This window comes from Juglans regia, chromosome 1, assembly GCF_001411555.2.
Source record: "Juglans regia cultivar Chandler chromosome 1, Walnut 2.0, whole genome shotgun sequence".
NCBI classification, from domain to species: domain Eukaryota; kingdom Viridiplantae; phylum Streptophyta; class Magnoliopsida; order Fagales; family Juglandaceae; genus Juglans; species Juglans regia.
The window spans coordinates 22261901-22284405 of NC_049901.1; the positions used below are offsets into that span (position 1 = coordinate 22261901).

A 22505-nucleotide genomic window follows, 5' to 3' on the forward strand; every position below is an offset into this window, starting at 1 on the left:
AGCAGTTCGCTCATTCGTCGTGATGAGAATCGGGCTAATTGATTCGGGAGGGTTGTATGCCGGTTTGTAATTGGATCCACTCTCGCTCGTTGACATGACAGGGAAGAGTAATTCTTTTAGCCTGGCTGGTGCTAGACTCACTCTTCACTCGTAGTCGCAGTAGAAGTCTGGGTAAGTATTCTAGAGGGCCGTATGCAGGTCCCGCTATCCTCTACGAAAGGTATAAGGCCACTCTCGGGCCGACCTTTCCCTATAGTGTCCCGCAAGGAGGTAAGTTTTCAGGTAATATGTTTCTATACCCGCTCCTGCCTGTTGACACATATGAGAAAGGTAAAAATCTCTGACGTCAAATAGCTGAGAACTACCCGCAATCCATCGCGGGAGGGATAAGACAATCGTAAGGCCTACATTTCCCTTTGGTACCCAGTGGGAAGGTAAGTTCGGGTGGCAGTAGGTTGACCGCTCTTCGCCGTGATAGGAGTCGGGGTAATTTATTCGAGAAGGCTATATGCAGGTCCCGCTCTCCTCCACTAGAGGGATAAGGCCACCCTTAGGCCAACCTTTCCCTGTAGTGTCTCGCGGGGAGGTAAGTTGTTCAGGCAGTTTGTTATTGGATCCGCTCCCGCTCGTTAATATCATAGGGAAGGCAAGTGTTGGGTCAGGCCGGTGCCGATCCCACACTTTTTTGCAACGGAGGTCAGGGTAATGTATTCGGGAGGGCCATATGCTAGTCTCATTCTCCTCCGCTGGGGGGATAAGGCCACCCTTAGGCCGACCTTTCCCTATGGTGTCTCGAGAGGAAGTAAGTTTTCGGGTAGTTTGTTATTGAACCCGCTCCTGCCTGTTGACGTTCGCAAAAAAGTTACGTTTTGTTTTCAGGCTGCCATCAACTGACTAGCTCTCCCTTGCGGGAGGGACAAGGCAACACTCAGGCTTACATTTCCCTGTGGTGACTCGCGAGAGGTAAGTTGTTGATGACTTTGTCGCTGTGTATCTTGTTAATTGTATTTTGTTTTTATTTGTTGGTGCCGTACTTGTAAGGCGAGATCATAGAGCCGATGTTTTGAATTGCCCTGAAAGCCTTGCCCTATTCCTTCCCCCCTTGAAACTAGGCCAGGAAAATCATGGATAGAGCTTGCTGTTGTTTTTCTAGCGTTGTCCAGCCTATTTCGTCCCCTTGGTGCAGTCCCAGGCAGGTTCTTCATCTTTTTGCTTCAACTCCTGCACATAGCACTTCATTGCCGACACTTGTTCCCCTCAAACCTCTCCCACCTCCTGGGAAGTTGGGAATTTCATTTTGAAGTAGTAGGTCGACGTGACGACCTTTAAGCAGTTGAGGGTGAGTCTTCCTATGATGGCATTGTAGGCTGATGGAGTTTTCACCACTAGGAAGTTGACCATAATGGGAACCGCGCATGGGGCACTTCCCACCAGGACAGAAAAGGTGATGGTTCTCACTGGCCGAACGATGCCTCCAAAGAAGCCTTTCAAGGGTATGGGGGCGGCCACCAGCCGGGAAGTTTCGATTCCCATCTTGACTAAAGCTTCCCAAAACAGTATGTCTGCGGAGCTTTCGTTGTCGATGAGAATTCTGTTGACATTTATAACAACTTCAATAATGCTGGAATTCTAACTTTTAACTTATTGTTTGGGATATAAGCCTCGGCATAGTTTGAACTTTTCTTATGTTATCACAAATGATATTAAACTCAAATTGATCATTTTATAGTGTGGAATGTAAGTGCATCAAAACGTAACCTCGAAGGGCGTTACACATATTAGAGGGGAAATGTAACACCATATTTCTCTAGAAAGGTAGTGAATGAAATTTCACGTTGTCAAAGAGAGAGTTCTTGAGATTAATAATGATTTCAATTGAATCTCACTTATGCTAAAGGCATGTGGATTATTATTCTCTCGAGTTTCACATATCCTGAAAGTCAAGAAATTGATTCCAATGCCTTTGAATCATAACTAGCATTGAAAAAGTTCATGTTATTTGGTATTGTTTGTGTCATTTTTCTCTCTTTTACATTTGTTCAATGTGCGACTTCGTGGGTGGCAACCTCCAACATCAAAATTCAATGAGTGACAGTGACCCTGTGGAAATTTATAAAAATAAATAAATAAACAAGTTTTATTTCATACGACGAAGTAGAAATTACACCCATCCAATTCTCATCTACCTCCCCCAAAGTTACACAACAAATGCCAGGAGAAAGAAGGCTGGAAACATGCTCAAGCATAAGAGCCCCACTGTGAAGAGATACCACATATGGATGGAGATCAAATGTATTAGAAAATTTGGAATCTCCCAATATTGTTGAGTTCCAAACACATTACGACCAATATTTCTGCAAAATTTGAAGCTAATTACTGAGAAGATGGAATCCACTCATCTCCTTGGATAAAATTCTGGACAGATTATGTGAGTATGTGCCCTGTCGGGATTTGGCTACTTCATGTTACCCTCTGGGACAAATTAGAGCCTGGTCCAGAATTCCAAAATTCCCCATAATAGAGTGTTTTCAATGCAAAATCGTCATCCCATGGTATTCAGTCTTCTAGTGTAATAAGAACTTCTAAGTTGCAGTGTATAAAAACTAGCCTTAAGTACAGCTTCCATGGCCTCCCTAAATAATTAATGTATACTTTGGGATTGTTATGATACAGTACCATGTATTCCATGGTGCCATTTATCAAGCAATTCTGAAAAACAAAACATGTGGATTGTGCAGGGTCATTTCTGCTATGTGAAGTGATAGTGATAGTATTTTCCTTGCCCTTTGCTAGATCTACTTGTCGGGACAGACTAAGATCTGACAGTCTTCAAAAACTGATGTTGAGTTTCCAAAAATGAAATCCACATTTGCCTGGATGCGGCATAATTTGTAGAATTGGTGAAGGGAGCAGCATAGAGTGTATCTTGATTGCCTAAGAATTTGCACTTCTCAATGAGCCACTGTCGAATTAATGCTATTAACTATGGTGCAGCGTGCAGGCATTGCAGAAGCCTAGGCTAATGTGCAAACTTGTAATGTTTATGCAAAGTGGTTGGAAAACTTGATCCATTCATAATTATAATCCGCTACACAAGTTTAAACAATTGAAACCTCAAATTTGTAACCTCAAAGTCATTAACCATCTCATTAGTGGAAATTCTACCTGGCTTATCCCCGTTCTGTATCTTTACTTGAGGTCATTTCCCTCATAGTTTGATGGTTAACACTACAATCGCTTCTTTTATAAGCATTTTATCAAACCTCAAGAGACATGAAATTGGTTTGTCTCACACTGTGTTAAGAGTATAAGGGTTGTCCAACAGACAAAATGTCAGTCACAGTCTCACAGAAGAGCATTCATGCTACATAACAAATTGTTTCTTTCCATGTCACTCCACGACTATAACTATCATTTCTAAAAAATCTATGAGTCTCAAGTACTACCCAAAGTTTGATTGGTTCTATTTTATTAAGAGTAATATTAGATACAATTTTAAGATACGTAAGTTCCACACACTCTTTAAGAAAAAATTGGTATCTATTATTAAAAAATTAATTTTTCATATGGGTTCTAAAGTTACCCATATTTTTTGAAAAGAGTATACAAAACTTGCAAACACTAGAGACTGCAAATATCATATGTATATAACTACAACCATCTACCTCAGACTAACAACCACAAAGTATCAACAATCACTGCCGCACAGCTGCACAACACAATACAAGTTGTTGGCCCTAAAAAATAGCTCATTGTTTAGACTGCTTCCCATCAACCACCATAACCACTCTCTTGGAGTTTGGGTCTAGAAAATACTTCACAAGATCCTTCTAATCTATTTTTTAGGATTTTTTTTTTTTTTTTTATGTAGCTTTGTCAAATTTGGCTCGAGGCATTTGCTAAGATTCTTCCCCTCTATCGGTTTACATTTTTTATGGTATTGCCATTGTGATGATACAAATAACAATGAAAATAATAATAATTAGTAGAAGGTGAGGCATGCCAAACATTTAAAAAAGGTGTCATATTCATTGGTTTTCCGACTACAATGAGGTTGTTTGATAATGTAGCATTGTTTGGTAGCATGAACCCAAAAAAACAGCAGCTAGGTAATAATTTCCTAAGCCATAAATGTAACACCTCATATAACTAGATGAGTAGTGAATAAAATCATCCAATATTTAGGAAGAACTTGTTGACATTTATAACGACTTCAATAACGCTAGAATTCTAACTTTTAACTTGTTGTTCCGAATATAAGCCTCGGCGTAGTTTGAACTTTTCTTATGTTATCACAAATGATATTAAACTCAAGTTGATCATTTAATAGTGTGGAATGTAAGTGTGTCAAAACATAGCCTTGCAAGGGCGTTACACATATTAAAGGGGAAATGTAACACCATATTTCTCTAGAAAGGTAGTGAATGAAATTTCACGTTGTCAAAGTTCTTGACATTAATAATGATTTCAATTGAATTTCACTTATGCTAAAGGCCTGTGGATTATTATTCTCTCGAGTTTCACGTATCCTGCAAGTCAAGAAATTGATGGCCAAATGCCAATGCCTTTGTATCATTACTAGCATTGAAAAAGTCCATGTTATTCGGTATTGTCTATGTCATTTTTCTCTCTTTAACATTTGTTCAACGTGCGACTTTGTAGGTGGCAACCTCCTACATCAAAATTCAATGAGTAACAGTGACCCTGTGGAAATTTAAAAAAGAATAAATAAATAAGTTTTATTTTATACGACGAAGTAGAAATTACACCCATCCAACTCTCATCTACCTCCCCTAGAGTTACAAAACAGATGCTAGGAGAGAGAAGACTAGCAACATGCTCAAGCATAAGAGCCCCACTGTGAAGAGATACCACATATGAATGGAGATCAAACGTAGTCGAAAATTTGGAATCTCCCAATGTTGTTGAGCTCCAGACACATTTCGGCCAATATTTTTGCAAAAATTGAAGCTAATTACGAAGAAGATGGAATCCACTCATCTCCTTGGATAAACTTCTCGACAGAATATGAGAGTATGTGATCTTTCGGGATTTGGCTACTCCAGGTTACTCTTTGGGACAAATTAGAGCCTGGTCCAGAATTCCCAAATTCCCCATAATAGAGTGTTTTCAATGCAAAATCGCCATCCCATGGCATCCAGCCTTCTGGTGTAATAAGAGCTTCTAAGTTACAGTTTATAAAAACTGTCCTTGAGTACTCCTTCCATGGCCTCCCTAAATAATTACGGTGTACTTTGGGATTGTTATGATATAGTACCATGTATTCCTCAGTGCCATTTATCAAGCAATTCTGAAAAACAAAACCTGTGGATTGTGCAGGGTCGTTTCTGCTATGTGCAGTGATAGTATTTTGCTCGCCCTTTGCTGGATCTACTTGTCGGGGGGAGACTAAGATCTGACAGTCTTGAAAAATTGATGCTGAGTTTCCAAAAATGAAATCCACATTTCCTTGGATGCGGCATGATTTGTAGAATTGGCGGAGGGCACGAGGATAGAGTGTATCTTGATGGCCTAAGAATTCACAGTTCTCAATGACGGATAGATCACTGTCTGATCTGAAGGCCACTGCTTGGTGTGCATTAGGACCAGCCGTATTCTGGATTGTGAGGCCGTTGGCCATGAATCCATCACCAAGAACACCTGTTCCAAAATGATTCAAACATAAGGAACAAGAATGGAATTTTTTTTCAAAGCAACTCTAGAACAAGAAGGGATTAACCCAAGTCAATGGTTAAAATAATGACTCAAGAACTTAATAGTCTTGGGCATTAATCATAAACTTTATTTGGTACGGAATGTATACAATGTAAGGTGACAAACTGATGGAAAAACCTAAGGATAAATGCTACTTGCAAGCACATGGTGTAAACGGCTTACAATCATCATAGCCACGTCAGTGTATTTTCATTTTTCCTTCTCTCTCTTAATTTTTCTCTCTCTCTTTCAGAATTTTAAGTTGTCATCCCTCCATCTCCTCGCTCCTTTCTCCTCCAACCGACCTCTCTCTCTCTCTCTCTCTCTCTCTCTCGTATAAGTAGACTGCCACCATTCTAAACAAACTTCAATTACTATTTTTCTTTCTTCTTTTTCGGTGTTTCTTTGTTTGCATTTGAGCACAAAGTAACTAAAAGACTAGATTTTGTTTTGCTTTCTAACATTTTGATATTTAGCATCGGATTTAAGGGAGTGAAGGCGAACTCAAGGTTGAAAGCGCTCTCGATCTGAGCCTATGAAGTTTCTCTAACTTTTATTGATTCTAGGTTTAGGCTTTTGGACTAGTTCTATGAGTGCACGTGTCTAAGATGGGGGAACACTGAAAAGCACCCAGAGAGGGAAAGAGAGAGAGAGAGAGAGACATGGGAACCATGGGAGAGGCAAGCTCCATTCTAAAGCTACCACTCATTTCCGTCCCAACCCCATGATGCAAACCCCACTACTCCACTCCTCAGCCTCAGTCCCATTTCATTGGGATGAAGAGCCAGGCAAGCCCAGGCCCTACACCACTCTCACCAACCTCACCACCAAGTGCTCGAAACTTCCTCCAAGGTTGCTCTTTGATACAAAATTGCCTTCCCCCACCACTGTCTTGGAGGGTTCTTTTGTGGGCAAGTCTCTATTTCAGTCTGCTTCCTTTAGAATCACTTATGGGGAGTGCTATGGACCAATCTTCAAATGCTACAAAGTCCAACTGCCATGGGAATAAAAAAGAGAGAGAGAAAGAGAGAGGTCTTATTTTACTTATTTTTCTTTTTTGCCTTTTTTTTTTATTTTTTTTATTCCACATAAAACCGAATAAACAGCCGCTTACCTACCGTTTGCACGCCCCGAAGTGAAAACCTAAGTGCAAAAGGCTGTAAAATCAACTAGAATAATTTATCATGAGCACCTCCCCAACAGTATTTATTGACTCCATCCACAACCTTGAAAATAAAAACAAATATCCAAAAAGAAAAGACAAAACAATAACAAGGAAGACTTACCAACTGTAGCTGTGTGGTATGTCGAAAGCCCAAGCATGCCGACGTTCAACGACCCCGTAATGACCGTTTTGCCCATCCCGTCTCCTAAAAACACCACGTTCTTCTTCTCTAATGGGATTCTGACGATTTCCTCGTATACCCCCTCCTTTATATGTATCACGAACTTCCGTTGCCCGGCGTTATCAGGTGTGGCGTTCACTGCCTCCTGCACCGTCTTGTAGCACCCGCCACTCCCGTCCTTACACACGGTCGCGTCCGCCTTTAGCTTCGACGGGAAGCCGCCCCGGAAATCCAACCCAGAGCCGCCACTTCCCTCCCAGAACTGATCCCGCTCGGTCTTGGGCGGGGCCCACGACCCGATCTCGTTCCCGAAAATACCGTACGAGAACACCATGCTCAGCGCGTTACTCGTGAGCCTAGCCAACGAGTCCAGAAGCGACATTGTCGAGTTCACCATCTGGGTGTCGTTCACTAACTTGAGCGCGGACCAGCAACCTTGTTGGTATTGCAAGGAGGCGCTCAACCAGATCCTCGCATCCTTGATCCTTCCATGTGGCAGTGCGTCTTCGGTAGTCCGAGAGATCCGGTACTCGGAGTTTGAGAGGGACTCCAGGCAGTTTTTGGCAGTCGAGGTGAGGTTCACATTCCCGGCAGAGGAGTCCAAGATGGACTTGACCATGGATTGGGCGGTGTGGAGGTTCTGGGAGGAGACCCAGATAGCGGACTGGATGAGCTGGAGAGGGGTGGGGTTGGGGGGCACGTGGTTGGATTGGGTCAAAGAGGTCTCGCATGGGATAGGGAAGAGAGTGGCCTTGCAGGCCTGGCGGATCGCGGGAGAGATGGAGGAGGGAGCATCAGGACTGGGTTTGACGGCACCGGTAGAGAGGGAAAGAAAAAGGACAAGGGAGACAAAGAAGATGCAGGCCATGGAAATTACAAGAAGTGTGGATGGCTTAGAAAACAGGAAGGTGTTGGAGCTTGCTTTTATGGACAAGTTTTGTGGATTTTCTTTGATGAGTAGTGGCCATATCGAATCGATCCACTAAAATAGCGCGCAGTGGAAAAGGACAATGGAAGGCGGGGCTGGGTTCACGGGAGATTGATGGGGATTGGTAAGACTCAAAAAGTCACGGGTTGTTATGGTTATTCGGTAGGGGAGAAGTTGAGCGAGCTGTGCGCCAGCGTCTTCGTATACAAACTCAAACCGTCAAACGGCTGGGGGAATGCTCTGTTTGGACTTTTCATGATTCCAAGTGATGTATCATGCGACCGACAATGCAATTTATTATAAACAAAATACAGAGAAAGAGGATAATAAGATCACGAGTTCTAATCCCCCCACAAAAACGTCCTTTCTTAATAACTTACTAAAAAAAAAAAACTAGGGAAGTCAATAATAGTTATTACGTACAGATAAGTTAAGTGTACCACAAAGTGTTAGAAATAATAAAAATGTGTTTTCTACGAAGTTTGCTCAGTGGTTTTGAGGAGTTTGAGCTATTAAATTTTCCCTTGTCATCTTCCCCTTATACTTCTCTGGTGACTCAAAATACTCGAAGAAATCACAAACAGACTTCAACTCCATCTCAACAAGTAAGGCAAATTAACCTTGTCTAGTCGCAGTAGCCTCGTGATCTCTCTCCTGCATGAACTTGCTGCGCGGCGCACAGCACATATGATGATATATCATCACAACATAAGAACCTCTACCACCCATCCTTGCCAAAAAAAAAGCAAATTATAACTCGATGGAAGAATTGAAATTATGTCATTATTCCAAGTTTTGGCAATTGGCAGTGGTCTCTCTCTCTCTCTCTTTTTTCTTTTTTTTTTTCTTTTTTTTTTTTAAATCTTATTTCACGAACTTAAAATACTTTTGCCAACAGTTTGCTTATAAAAATGGTGCGCCAGAGGGTTCCAATGCAATTCACACTAGTGTAATTAATTATTTTTTTTCTAACTAGTTTAGTGTTCACACTATCATCTCTCTTTTCTTTTCTTTTTTATTTACTTTTTCTTTTTTTTGTAAATAGGGTTTAGGAATATGAAGGCTAATGGTACATTTGGGTAGTGAGAAGTGTTAAGAAGTGTTGAGAATGTTTGTGAATAGTTATGAGTAGAGATTAGAGTGAGTTTGTGGGTCTCATTGAGAGTATTTTGAGTTGTTTGGATGTGTGAAGTATATTGAGTTGTTGACTTTTGAGTAGGAAGTTGAAAAATGTGTGGGTCCCATAAATATTATAATGATTTTATTTTTAGTAATAAATATTATAATGATTTTATTATAGTGATTTTTTAATATCAATAAATATTGTAGTGATTTTATTTTACTTTTATATATAATAATGATAAATATTATAATGATTTTATTTTTAATTTATATATAATAGTGATAAATATTATAATGATTTTATTTATATATATATAATAGTGATAAATATTATAGTAATGTTATTTTTTATTTATATATTATAGTGATTTTATTTTTTATTTATATATTATAATGATTTTATTTTTTATTTATATATTATAGTGATTTTATTTTTTATTTATATATTATAGTGATTTTTTTTATTTATATATTATAATGATTTTTTTTATTTATATTTAATAGTAATAAATATTATAGTGATTTTATTTTTTATTTATATGTAATAGTGATAAGCATTATAGAATGTTTGTGAATAGTTATGAGTAGAGATTGAAGTGGGTTTGTGGGTCCCATTGAGAGTATTTTAAGTTGTCTGGCATGTGAAGTATTTTTAAAAGCATGAAAATACTTGAAACGTGTTGAGGATACTTTAGTACCCAAACATAGCCTTACTCTCAGTATTTTTGCGTATGTACCATGGTAAGATTGCACTATTCTATTCATGTTCATGTTCATTTATGTATATGATAATTATTTATAATATGTTATGCCATGTCATCCATTACTGTTACATGTTATTTTGTAACATGCCACCAATACCATGTCCTCATCCTTGTGACAATGTCATTCTGTTACATTCCATGAATGTCATGTTATAAACATTAAGTATGTCATAAAATATTTCCAAATCATGCATGAGTCTTTTATTTTATCATGAACCCAAGTACTAGGATGAGAAGTATCCTAGTGGAACTCATTTGTCTACTATGGAGTGTTTAAATTGGATGTGAAATCCCTTTGAGTTGACAAATTATAGTCAATAGGTTTTGAGTGGGATGTAAGTAGTTTTCAGAATGAAGTCAAACACCGAACGTCGGTTGTAACACTAGGCCCAGGCCTAGGAGGAGAGCCCACTCGCCAATAACACGTCGTTCTTCATAACTCTCTTCCTCTTTTCCCTCTTCTTTCTCTCCCACTCCCCTAACGTTTTCTCCCTCCTCCCTATTTTCGCTCTTGCCATTCTCCCCAAATCCCCCGTCCATGCTATTTCAATTTGCACTCACAACTCCCTCTCCTTCTCACCAGTTCCTCCCTCTACCTTGTTAGGGCTACCGATGCATCTATATAGAAAGGATTGTTTGCAAATTCTAGCCACTCGTTTTGGCCATTATCTTGGGACGGATAATGCTACCTCGAATCGAACTAGAGCATCGGGTGCAAGAATCGGTGTCGAAGTGGATTTGTTGACGAAACTAGTGCAGGGGTTCCCCATTATTTTATCCCCCACTAAGTGTATTTGGCAAGAGGCACGGTATGAAAAAAAGGGGTTGTATTGTCACAAATGTTTTCGTCAGGGACACACTTCTGTGGTTTGCAGGGTTGGTAAGACGCGCAAGGAAGAAATCAAGCAAAAACAAAAAAAAGATGTGGCAGCCGAAAGTGCATCATGGTAGAAGCGAGTCTAATATTATTCAAACAATTTCGGATCAGAATAAATAGAGGGACCCAATCAATTAATTGCAGGGGAAGCTATGAAGAACTCTGTTGTGGATGGCCAGGATATGCAGGCACCTAAGGAAGAGAAGAAGGGTGGGCCAACGCAGGAAGTTGTGAATGGTGATGGTTTGCATGTGAATGGAGATATTAATTCTCAATGTAAGGAGGAGAACTGTGAGGAGGTTTGGTACGATGTTAACCCTGGCGCATCTAGTAAAATATTGGTGCCTCGGAGTGAGGCCACGATGCCTCTTCCAGTGGTGATATTATGCAACGTTCCTGATAGTAATGATGTGGCTTCAGTTGATTTGCCTCAGGATGAGGAGGCTTAGGGTGTAGATGTTATATCGGGTTTTGTTTCAGATAGGGAGGAAAGGGAACTTCCATCAGTCTTGGGGAAGGACAAAGTCTATGACTCAGATGTGGAGACAAGACTTTACGTAAGGCAATGCGCAAGTCTTTACGGGTTCATACCCGACCTCAAAAAATTAATTTATGATTGATACTATTTTTTCTGGAATGTGAGGGGGTTAGGCCGATCAAGAAAGAGATTGAAGAGCTTAGTCTCAAAGTATAATGCTTCTCTGGTTGTGATCTCGAAACCTTTTACTGAGGCAGCTCGTATGCCCATTCTTGGTAATTTTCTCAATTTTCCTTATTGTTGTTCTAACGAGGTAGAGGGGAGAAAGCTATGGATTTTCTGGAGGGTCCCTAACGCTTTTGAGATTTTATGTTGCTCGGCTCAAATGATTACTGGTTGGTTTGATATGGATAATAAAAGAATTCTCGTTTCTTTTGTTTACGCTAAATGTACTCAAGCTTAAAGACAAATTCTTTGGAGGGATTTAGAAGAGGTGCAAGTGGTGGAACATCCCTGGCTAGTAGTGGGGGTTTTTAATTCTATTTGTAATGACTCGGAATGCATTGGTGGCAAGCCTCAACCACTAGCTTCGATGTTGGGTTTTAATAATTGTTTAGATCAGTGCGGTCTCTTTGATCTCTCTAGTGGAGGGAATAACTTGTCATCAACAATGCTTTCTCATCTCAGTTTTTGTTTACGCAGCTGGAATATTTGAGGAGAAAAACTTCTGATCATTGCCCGATGTTAGTACATTTTGATTGGCCACATACATCTTATGGTCCATCTCCTTTCCAGTTTCAAAACATGTGGTGCTCACATGAGGGTTTTTTGGCTTGTGTGGAGGCCTGGAATAGGTTGGATTCGGCTAGGTGTCTTTTGAAACTAGCTATCCATCTTAAAGACACCTAAATGGCCTTACAAGCTTAGAACAAAAATATCTTTGGTCGAGTGGAGGTTATCTTAAAGGACCTGGAGGCTCGGTTGGAGAACCTGGAACATCAACTCCAGCTTGGGTACTCACAGGAAGTGGAAGCTGAATTTTTGGTGACTAAAATTGAGTTGCAGCTTTGGGAGAATCGAGAGGCAACACGTCTTCGCTAGATAGCTAAGACAACTTGGCTACTTGAAGGAGACCAAAATACTCGGTTTTATCACTCAGTGATTAATTAGTGGCGCAAACAAGGACTTATTTCTCATATGGTGCTTTCGGATGGGAGGGTTTTGGAGAATGTCGAGGCTGTGCTCAAGGTGCCACTACCTATTTTCATGATTTTCTTACAGAGGACACGGGGGTAGATAATGCAGATTTTTCTTCTTTAATTGCTCCAATTGTTTCTTGTGTTGAAAATGAGATGCTTTGTATGGCGCCGTCTAAGAAGGAGGTGAAAGAAGAAACTTTCTCCATTCTTAAGCAAAGTAGTCTAGGTCCTGATGGGTTTAGTTCGGCTTTCTATATTGCTTGTTGGGATATTGTTATACAAGATGTGATTGAGGCGGCGCGAGAGTTCTTTAGTGGGGTACCTCTACCCAGGTTTTTTTCCTCCTCCCTTATTGTTCTTATTCCAAAAGTGCAGGATCCATCGAGTTTTGATAAATTCCATCCTACAAGTTTATGTTCAGCGGCTTACAAGATTTTTTCAAAAATTCTTGTTAAAAGAATGACTCAGATTATTCACAAGTTGGTTTCTCCATAACAAGGTGCTTTTGTGCCAGGTAGAAGAATCTTAGAAAATATTACGCTTTCACAAGAGATAGTTCATTCTTTGAATAAGAAAATTACAAGTGGAAATGTGATGATAAAAATTGATATGGCGAAGGCATATGATCGAGTTGATTGGTGTTTTTTATTGGCAGTTCTTAAAGCTTTCGATTTCTCTTCTCTTTTTGTCGATTAGTAGGGGAGTGTATGAAGTCTCCATGGTTTTCAGTAATGATGAATGGGACCTTTAAAGGTTTTTTCCAACCAACTTGTGGTTTACGGCAAGGAGACCCTCTATCTCCATATTTATTTATTGTGATGGAAAAACTCTTGACAAGGCTGCTAAAAAATAATTTTGAACAAAGTAGGTTTGGAAGCTTCCATCATCCAACTGGGGCTCCGTTGATTTCCTACTTATTGTATGCAGATGATCTCTTAATTTTTGTTAATGGTGGGAAGCGCTCTATTCGGAGACTTGCTGAGATTCTTGGAATTTATGGAACATGGTTGGGGCAGTTGATTAGCAAAGAAAAGTCTGCTCTGTATCTGTCCAAGTCCATTACCTCATCTCAAGTACGCGCACTATTGAGGCTAACTGGTTTTCGGGAAGGAAATTTTCCTGCTACTTATTTGGGTGCAACTCTTGTGTCGGGGAGGCTTATGACTAGATTTATTGAACCTCTTGTGGAAAAAGTTAGGAAAAACGTTGTAGGGTGGAAATTCAAATTACTTTCTCAAGGGGGAAGGTTGATCTTTCTGAGACATGTTCTATCGAGCATGCCTATTCATATCCTTTCCGTGATAAATGTGTTGTTGGCTACCATTGCTTGAATTAATTCTATTTTGTCTAATTTTTCTCTGGGGGAATGTTAATGGCATAAGGAAGATGAAATGGTGGCTTGGCCGAAATTGTGTATGCCTACGGAGGAGGTTGGTTTGTGTTTTAGAGATTTCAAGGAGGTTCAACGTGCACTTCACATGAAATTTTCATTTAGATTGATGACCACTAACTCTTTATGGACTAATTTTTTCAGGGCAAAATACCTTAAGGATGGTCATGTTTCTTTAGCCACTGCGAATTACAATGGGTCTCACTTATGGAGATTAATCCTTTTAGTTTTACCTAAGGTTTCCGACAATGTCAAAGTGCTGGTGAGAGGAGGGAAGGCATCTTTTTGGTATGATAGGTGGCTAGCATCGGGGCCACTTTCTGTGCAGGTGGAGGATATTGACAATGCCAAGCTTCGTATAAATGACTGCTGGCTGGAGAACAATTGGGAAGTGGGACGTTTGACGTAACTCGTTGGGAAGGAGGCCACCTTGAAAATTATTCAGAACTCTTATGCGGGTAAAACAGGGCTTGATTTATTTGTGTGGCAACCATCCAATGATGGCAGGTTTTTGACATCTAGTGCATGGGACATGATTCGAAAGAGAGATGATTAGATGTAATGGAAGGAGTGGATCTGACACCATTCATTGCCTAAACGAGTTTCCATTTGTGTATGGAAAGCTTATTTTTGTTTTCTTGCTGTTGATGAGAGGGTGCAGGATAGAGGAGTTGCGATTGCGTCTCCTTGTGATTGTTCTGTTTGTAAATCTGGTGAGACACTTGACCATGTATTGTGCTTAGGAGAATTGGCTATAAAGGTATGGGAGAATGCTAGCATTACATTGGTCGTACCTTGTATGTGTCAAATGACTTGGTGAGCTAGACTTTCGGTGTGGTTCCATTGTGCAAAAAAGGCTTCTATTAAAGGCATCCTCTCTGGCTTATTACCGTAACTGATCACTTGGCAACTTTGGATAAGAAGGTGCAAAGCTAGGATGGAAGGGGTGCAAGATACACGAGTTTGGTGGTCTGTGAAATATTGGCTTCGTTTTATCGCTGGGGTGAATAATTTTTCTAGCTCTCTTTCTATGCAGGACATGAAGATTTTGGAAGAGCTACATACTGATTTTCCTCCCTAGCGGCAGCGTCGACACTTTATGGTAGCTTGGAAGAAGCCTCTTGCAGGTTGGCTTAAAGTAAACTGTGATGGAAGTTGCCATGGTAACCCAGGAAGCTCTAGGGGAGGGGGAGTGATAAGAGAAGAGATCAGTACTATGCAGGGAGCTTTCTCAGTTCATTTTGGTCATGGTACTAATAATGGCGCTAAGTTAAGGGCTATTACAGAGGGGATTGTTTTGTGTAAAAGGCTAAATATTTTTAACGTAATTATTGAAAGTGATTCTAAGGTTGTAGTAGATTGGCTTTGTGCCGGAAGGTGTACATTGTGGTATTTATGGGAATATTTAGAAGAACTTCTTAATGCTCTAGCAGGGATTTAGTATTTGGTAGTACATCAATTTCGGGAAGGTAATCAAGCTGCAGATTCTAGCGTGGCAAGGTGAGTTGGGACGGGATTGGGTCATCAAAATTTGCCTCAGATCTTGAGAGGTATTCTTCATCTTGAAAAATTGGATTGTCCTAATCTCAGGTTTAGATTGTTTTTTTTTTTTTTTTTTTTTTGGTTTGGCTTATAAATAGGCATGTTTAGTTTGGTTTTTATTGCTTTATTTTTTTTCTTTAGATTATTGTATAGCTTGTTTTATTTTATATGTTTTTTTTATGCCTGAGATGGTTTTATTGACTATTTTGTAAATCCTAAGTGTCATGCTTGTTACAATGGTATTTCACCACCATAAGCGAGGGCAATCGATAATATTTGGGATACTGTCCTCTTTGTTTAAAAAAAAAAAGTTCGGGGTGGTATTGGTAATATATAACATGACCTATAAACCCAACATGAACATGATACAAAATAACTAGGTTTGGGTTTGATCTAAATAGGTTTAGATCAAAACGGGGTGATTTGATAAAACACGATAATTAACGGGTCAACCTAATGAATCCACAATCAAGTACTTAAGAACCCAAAGAAATTCTATTTTCAACAAGATTAAGTTTGATATTTTACTTCCATCTTCAAGTTTTATAAATGTTTAGACTTATGCCATTACTGTTGTTGAGATATAGCATCGTTATTAGTATTTTTCTATTTAATATATCAAAACTATTAATCATTTTTGTTAATATAATATTATTTGTTGTAGATAATAATTATTTTATCTAATATTGATTTGGATATTGATTATAAAATACTGATGGGCACCAACATGAACATAATCTTAAAGATCATTTGTAAGTTCCAAATGGGCCAATTACAAGGTCAAAAGCCAAGAAGATCAAAGAGACAATGCAAGGATTGGTGCAATCCACTTGGAACGAGTCTAGCAAGAGCTCAACATTCAAGATGGGCTTGAAGGATGAAGATCCAGCTTTGATTCATTCGATACAAGCTATGAAAGAGGACAACAACATGACTTAAAGGCTTTGAACACTTGAAGGCTTTCAACTTGTTTAATTCATTTAAAGGACTTATTTTATTAATTTAGAGTAATTGGGTTTATTATGAGAATGACTTAAGGGGCGCCTATTCAAGGGCATCTTGGAAAAGTTATTATTTTGTTGAACTAGGGTTTCAAGAAATTACTGTAGCCTTACTATAGACGCAATACTATTCACTCAGGGGCATTTTTGGAAGATGGGATTTATCTTGGTTAGGATTTTAATTAGGTTTTGCTTTAAATACTCTTTGTAGGCTCATATTAATTAATTTATGAAATTTGATGAATTTATTCATTGTGAGTTGAGTTTATCTCCTGATCTTGTCCTTGAATGAACTTTTGAACTTATCAAAGGCAAATAACAACATTTGTGGTGTTCTTGCTTATAATTTAAGTTCTTGAGATAGGTTGTTCAACGAGTATAGATTTTCATTTAATCTAGGTTCTTCAAACGAGTTTCTCAATAGGTCTAAATTTTCTATTGGCTTGATTTTGGCTTACTTGGGTGAGTTTTCAAATTGATTGTGGGTTCAAGGAATTTCATTCCTATAGGTTCATATCATTTGGTATTCAGAACTAGGTTTCCAATCAGGTCTAATTTTATCTTTTAATTTTTGAATCTTTAAATTTAATTATAGGGCTTCATTGTTTAATGATTGAAAAAAAAAAACAAAAACAAAAAGAAACAAAAAGTAGGTTGCTGAAATTCTTAGGGTTTTTTGTTTGGCTGAAATTTGCATCACCTAAGGTTTCAAAATTCTAGGGTTTCTTGCATCTCTAAGTTTGTCAATTGCTTGGAGCGTCGTTCCATTGATTTTCTTCTACTTCATTATCAATTATTGTGTGTTTGAATTCAATTGCTTATTTTTCACAATTGAATATTGATATTTGTGATTGAATTAAAGAAAAGAAAGGAAAAAAAAAGAAAGGAAAGGAAAAGAAAAAAAAATTGAAAAAAAATAAAATAAAAGAAAATGTAGCATATTCAAAGGTTGCTACATAGTTACAATAAAGAGAAAGAAATACATTTGTTGATGGAGTTTTATCATCAAAAGGGCATCATACATCCTTAGAGTTGGTATATTGTTTTATAATTACTCTTTCCTCGTATAAATTCCTTGAGTCTCGTGTCATTTTATTTCTTCCTTGTTTCTTGTTCTTGTTTATTGAACCTATTGTTGGTTTGAATAATGCAAAGTTGTATTGTCTTGATTTATTTCAACTAGTTCTTAAAGAAATTGAATGGGAAAACTATTGAGGTAAAATGCAAGAGAGTGTGAGACTATTATCAGGAAAAAGCCAATTAAGAGTGAAACACGAGTGAAGTTCCATTATTCAAGTGTAAACATGTAAGGGAGTGTGTGAGATTTTCCACTAATATTCTTTTTGTGCAATACATTATGATATCACATAGGAGTGACTCATCACTAAAGGGGATGACAGATAACTCATTATTTGTGTTGCAAGGCATGTAACAACAGTTTAAGCTGTTGAACTTGGTGTTGGGTGAAGTAGGAGATAGGATGGATCAATGAGATGCAGTGTGTAGAAAACTGCAAGGTGGGAGAGATAGGAAGAGGCGTGAGCCTAGTATTGAACATAAGTGTAAGAATGAAGAGTATGGTGAGTCTCTTGCTGCCAGGCCGTGCTCTCAATACACAAATTAAGATAGATGATACAGAGCAGTAAAGTGAGAACATTTTTCATACTAGATGCCATCAATAACAAGGTATGTAGTATGATTATTGATGGGAAGAGTTGTATTAATTTGGCTAGCATTACTTTAGTTGAGAAATTGAATTTACTTACCTTGAAACACCCTAAACCATACAAATTGCAGTGGTTGAGTGATTGTGGGGAGGTTAGGGTAAATAAGTAAGTGTTAGTTTCTTTTTCAATTGGAAAATACCAGGATGTGGTGCTTTGTGATGTAGTGCCTATGCATGCTGGCCATATTTTGTTGGGGATGCCGTGGTAGTATGATAGGAAGGTGATCCATAATGGGTTAAGGAACATGTACGGTCTTGAAAATGATGGAAAAATAATCAAACTTGCTCTTTTAACTCCAACACAGGCCCATGGGGACCAACTAAAACTAAAAAGTGAGGTTGTTGAAAAAAGAAAGAATGAAAATGAGAATAATCAAAAAAGAATGACTGAAAGTGAGAGTGATAAAAAAAAAAAGTGAAAAAGAAATCGAGCTAAAAAGGAGTGAAAGTGAGATTGAGCTAAAAAGCAAGAGGGAATGTGAGATCAAGAAAAAAAAATAGTGAGGCCGAAAAGGAGAGAGAGAGAAAAAAGATGAGTGTGAGGTTGAAATCTCAAGAAAAAGAAAGAAAGAGTTGAAAAACAATTATGAAGCCGGGAATTCAAACAAAGAAGAGAGTGAAAGAAAAAAAAAAGGTGATTACAAAATAAAAATGGGAAAGGATGCTTCAGTTCTTAATCACACTTTAGAATGCTGAACATAACAGGTTTTTCGCATAGGTGTTGCTCTTGTTTATGTCCTATGAAAATAATGTACTTGTGCAATTCTGCATTTGTTGTTATAATATAACCTACCAGAAGATGTACGGGTTTGTGATAAAAAAAGACCATATATTTTTTTTAATTTTTGTAATGGATTATATTTAAGTCCCTGCAAAATGAACCTTTATACTCGAAAATAATTTTTTGCAACGATTAACATATGTCGCAAATAGCTTTTAGTGTTAGAATGCAAATTCATCCAAAAAATTTTATTTGCAACGACGATTCTCGACAGAAAGGTATAGTTACAATGAATAATGTTGGTCGCAAAAAGTCTTTATGGTTCCCATAACCATTTAGCAACAAAGCAAGATATCGTTGGAAATAATTATTTGCGGCAATTTTTACAATATTTGCAACAATACAACACCGCTGCAAAAGAGTATTTGCAATGATTTCAACATTATTTGCAACACTTCAAACCCGCTGGAATAAGGATTTCCCAACAATTTTTAAATGATTTGTAGTGCCTAATTGCGGCGATATTTGGGACTAATTGCAACCAAAAAAGTCATCGGAAATATTTTTATTTCCAGCAATTATTCGTAATCACTGGAAAAAGATATGGCAACCGATTTTTGGCAACCAACTAGCAGCGATTAGAGATTTACTGGAAAAAAAATTTTGCATCGATTTTGTGCTCTTAGCAGCGATATATTTTGTAGCGCTAGAAAGGACTGAATTCCTTGTAATGTGGGGGCTAGCCATCCCATGCCCAAGAAAGGACGGCTAGTTCATCTGTCTGTAGGGTCTCCACGACCAAAGAAGGATGGCAACAAGAGCTCAAGAGGGATCAAGTTTCCATTAATTTTATTTAATTAGCAGGCTAGACAGGCGAAGTGTACAAATTATGAGTCTTGGTAATCGAGAGTGTAAATTTTGAAAATTGATTGTTTGGGTGCAAATTATAATAATCTCAAAAAATATTATATATAAAAGGCACAAATGTTTCCTCTATTTTCTCAAACCTCATTTTTTTTTATTCGATCCATTTAAATTGGTCAATTATGATGGAAGGACAAAATTAAGAGCCAAATGCACCTACCTAGGATAAAAATGAAGAGAATTTAATTGCCCTCAACCATGATTAAAAGAAGTTTGTTGGGCAATTCACCCTTAAAAGAAACCTCCACCCTTTAAACATGAGGCTTTTGTATGTATATAGGTTAAGTACTTTCTTATATATGAATTAAGAAAAAAAAATATAATATGAAATCTCGGTTATGTCCTCTTGGAGAAGTCTAACTTCCTAATAAAGAAAACACTAAGGCAGGTTTGGGAGGTGAGATGAGAATTTTGTATTTTGTTTTGAAGTTTAAAATATTATGTTTTAATATTATTATTGTTTTGGGATTTGAAAAATGTGTATTGGGATTTGAAAAAGTTAAATTGTTTATTATATTTTGTATAGAGATTTGAAAAATATGTAATGATGAGATGAGATGAGAATTTTGTGTTTTATTTTGGTTACCAAACCTATCCTAATTCTCAAGATCCAAAATATCAACCATTAACATGTAACTTAATTGGGTTATAAAGTAAAAAGGGAAAATGCAATTTGTAGCTCCAACTATTAGATAGTTTACCCTCCATACTGTTAAAACTAACACATTGACAAATATCATATTTTACTCGCATCTAAATTTTCTCGTCAAGATGGACGATAAATAGATGATGTAACATAATATTAACGAATTATATATAAGATTTTGATTGGGAGAGCTAATTGCAAAATTTTAATACTTTGAAAGTGTAATATTTCAATTTTGGTAGCTTGGAGCTTAAGGCATCAAATCCCTAATAGTTAGAGAGTGCTAAATAATCTATAAATTTCACTCCACTAGTGCTAAATAACATCTACAAAAACTCTATATATGTACAGTCACTTTTTTGCGTACTCATTGTGCACTCCATTAATATGATTGTCTGTGTCATTATTTTTAATATAAAATAACTGTTTTAGTCAATCATATTAGCGGAATGCACAAAGAATACGCAAAAGCGACTATATATAACAGAACTCTATCATCTAAAAGAAAAACAACTATAGAAGAAAACTTTGGTCAAGATCAGTTAGGCCACTTCTAATGATATTTCTTTTTTGGGTACATATGAATGAGATAACAAGACTGCCTACCTATTTCAACTAATAATAATAATATATTATTTGCGTCAACGATATCTTTGGTTTCTTACATATAAAGTAATGGGTAATTCTATGCATCAGCCTATACACTTCACACACCATGCATTCAATTTTTTTTTTTTTTTTAAACCTCAATACACTAAGTGTGTTGAGTGTGTGATGAATAGTAGGCTGATGCAAATATTTTTCCTAAAGTAATATACTTACATATTCAAGATAGATTACAGAAATCAATTAGGTTGCCGAAAGGGTTGGGTACTTGACAATCATCCCACGTGGTTATCACAATGCATGAATTCAAAAGTAAAAATATATCAAAAATACTTTGGGATCCAAATTTGGGTCTCGAATTTGTGTCTCAAATTTTCTCATTTTGTTATCATATATGCACTGATATTGGGTGCAAACATTTCTACGAGTCATGAGGCTGGAAAACTTTCTTTTAAATTATCGGAAGTGTATTTGTAGAAAATTATTTTTTGAAAGTTTGTGCGTCGTCATCGAGATAAGTCATGACTTTATTCTCAGACACTTGGCGCTAATAAAAAAAAGTTATCATATATGTTACTAATAATCTTTTCAAACTTCTGTAACACGAGTTAGCCACGCTAAAGTGAATGTATTTTTGTCCATGTCTTCCATCTCCTCGTACCATCATTACCTTATTAATTTATTCTACTTATCAAGATGAGCTTATACTATCTACATACATTAAAAAAAACCCCAAAACACTACAAAGTTCAATTTCCTAATCAATAAGGTTTTTTCTTTTTTTTAAATCTATGTATTTGGGAAAGGTTTTCAAAGGACTATCTTATAGCCACGAATGGAAAGAGATATTAGTGCGTCATCTCCCCCGGCCCATTTCTATGAAGTTGCAAAGAACCACGACACGTATTTGCTTAGTGCCCTTTTTGTTGCCGTTTATGTGGTCCTACCTAACAACCTTTGTTTGACATTGTTTTGAGTGTGCACCGTTGGTCTGGTCTCAATGGATCAACGACTTCTTGGTCAAAGTCATTTGATTTTTATAAACCTAAAATAAAGATAGGCCGCAATTTGCACAGTCACATTCCCAATGTAAAACATATACCAGCCCAAAGGTTCAAAGGATATAACAATATTAGTGTTATCTCAACTCACTACAAAAAAATATATATATTCGTGACGAGTTATTTATAATAAAAAATGATTATTTATAAAGAAAATATCGTGTTATCAAATATATCAAAGTCAAAGAATCTGTGAACAAAACTTTTTTAAAATCTATTTTATTGCATTAGTTGTGTATCAATTAAAAAAATCAACCGTACAATTACAAAGTGTATAAATCTAGATTATTTAAATTAAATTAAAAAAAAAAACCAGAACCAATTCAATATGAAATCTACTTGAAAAAGGTCTCATTTTCAACATATCAATTTAAGACATTAATTCTATCCAAACAAGCTTGGATTTGTTTGTTTGTTTAGATAAAGAAACGATCTCATTTCAATTAATTATTATAATTT

At 37.4% G+C, this 22505-nt stretch overlaps 1 protein-coding gene and 1 pseudogene across 1 annotated transcript; both read right to left on the minus strand.

Moving 5' to 3' along the window:
• Positions 1-1201: 1201 nt before the first annotated feature.
• Positions 1202-3145, minus strand: LOC108999169 (annotated as a pseudogene).
• Positions 3146-4713: 1568 nt separating this feature from the next.
• On the minus strand, positions 4714-8041 carry LOC108999516 (probable pectinesterase/pectinesterase inhibitor 51). The gene is made up of 2 exons (XM_018976423.2): positions 7002-8041; positions 4714-5661 (listed from the first exon to the last, which is right to left on the minus strand). Exons 1-2 carry the CDS (start codon positions 7927-7929, stop codon positions 4976-4978), a joined length of 1614 nt encoding a protein of 537 aa, XP_018831968.1. The 5' UTR covers positions 7930-8041; the 3' UTR covers positions 4714-4975.
• Between the last annotated feature and the right edge of the window lie 14464 nt (positions 8042-22505).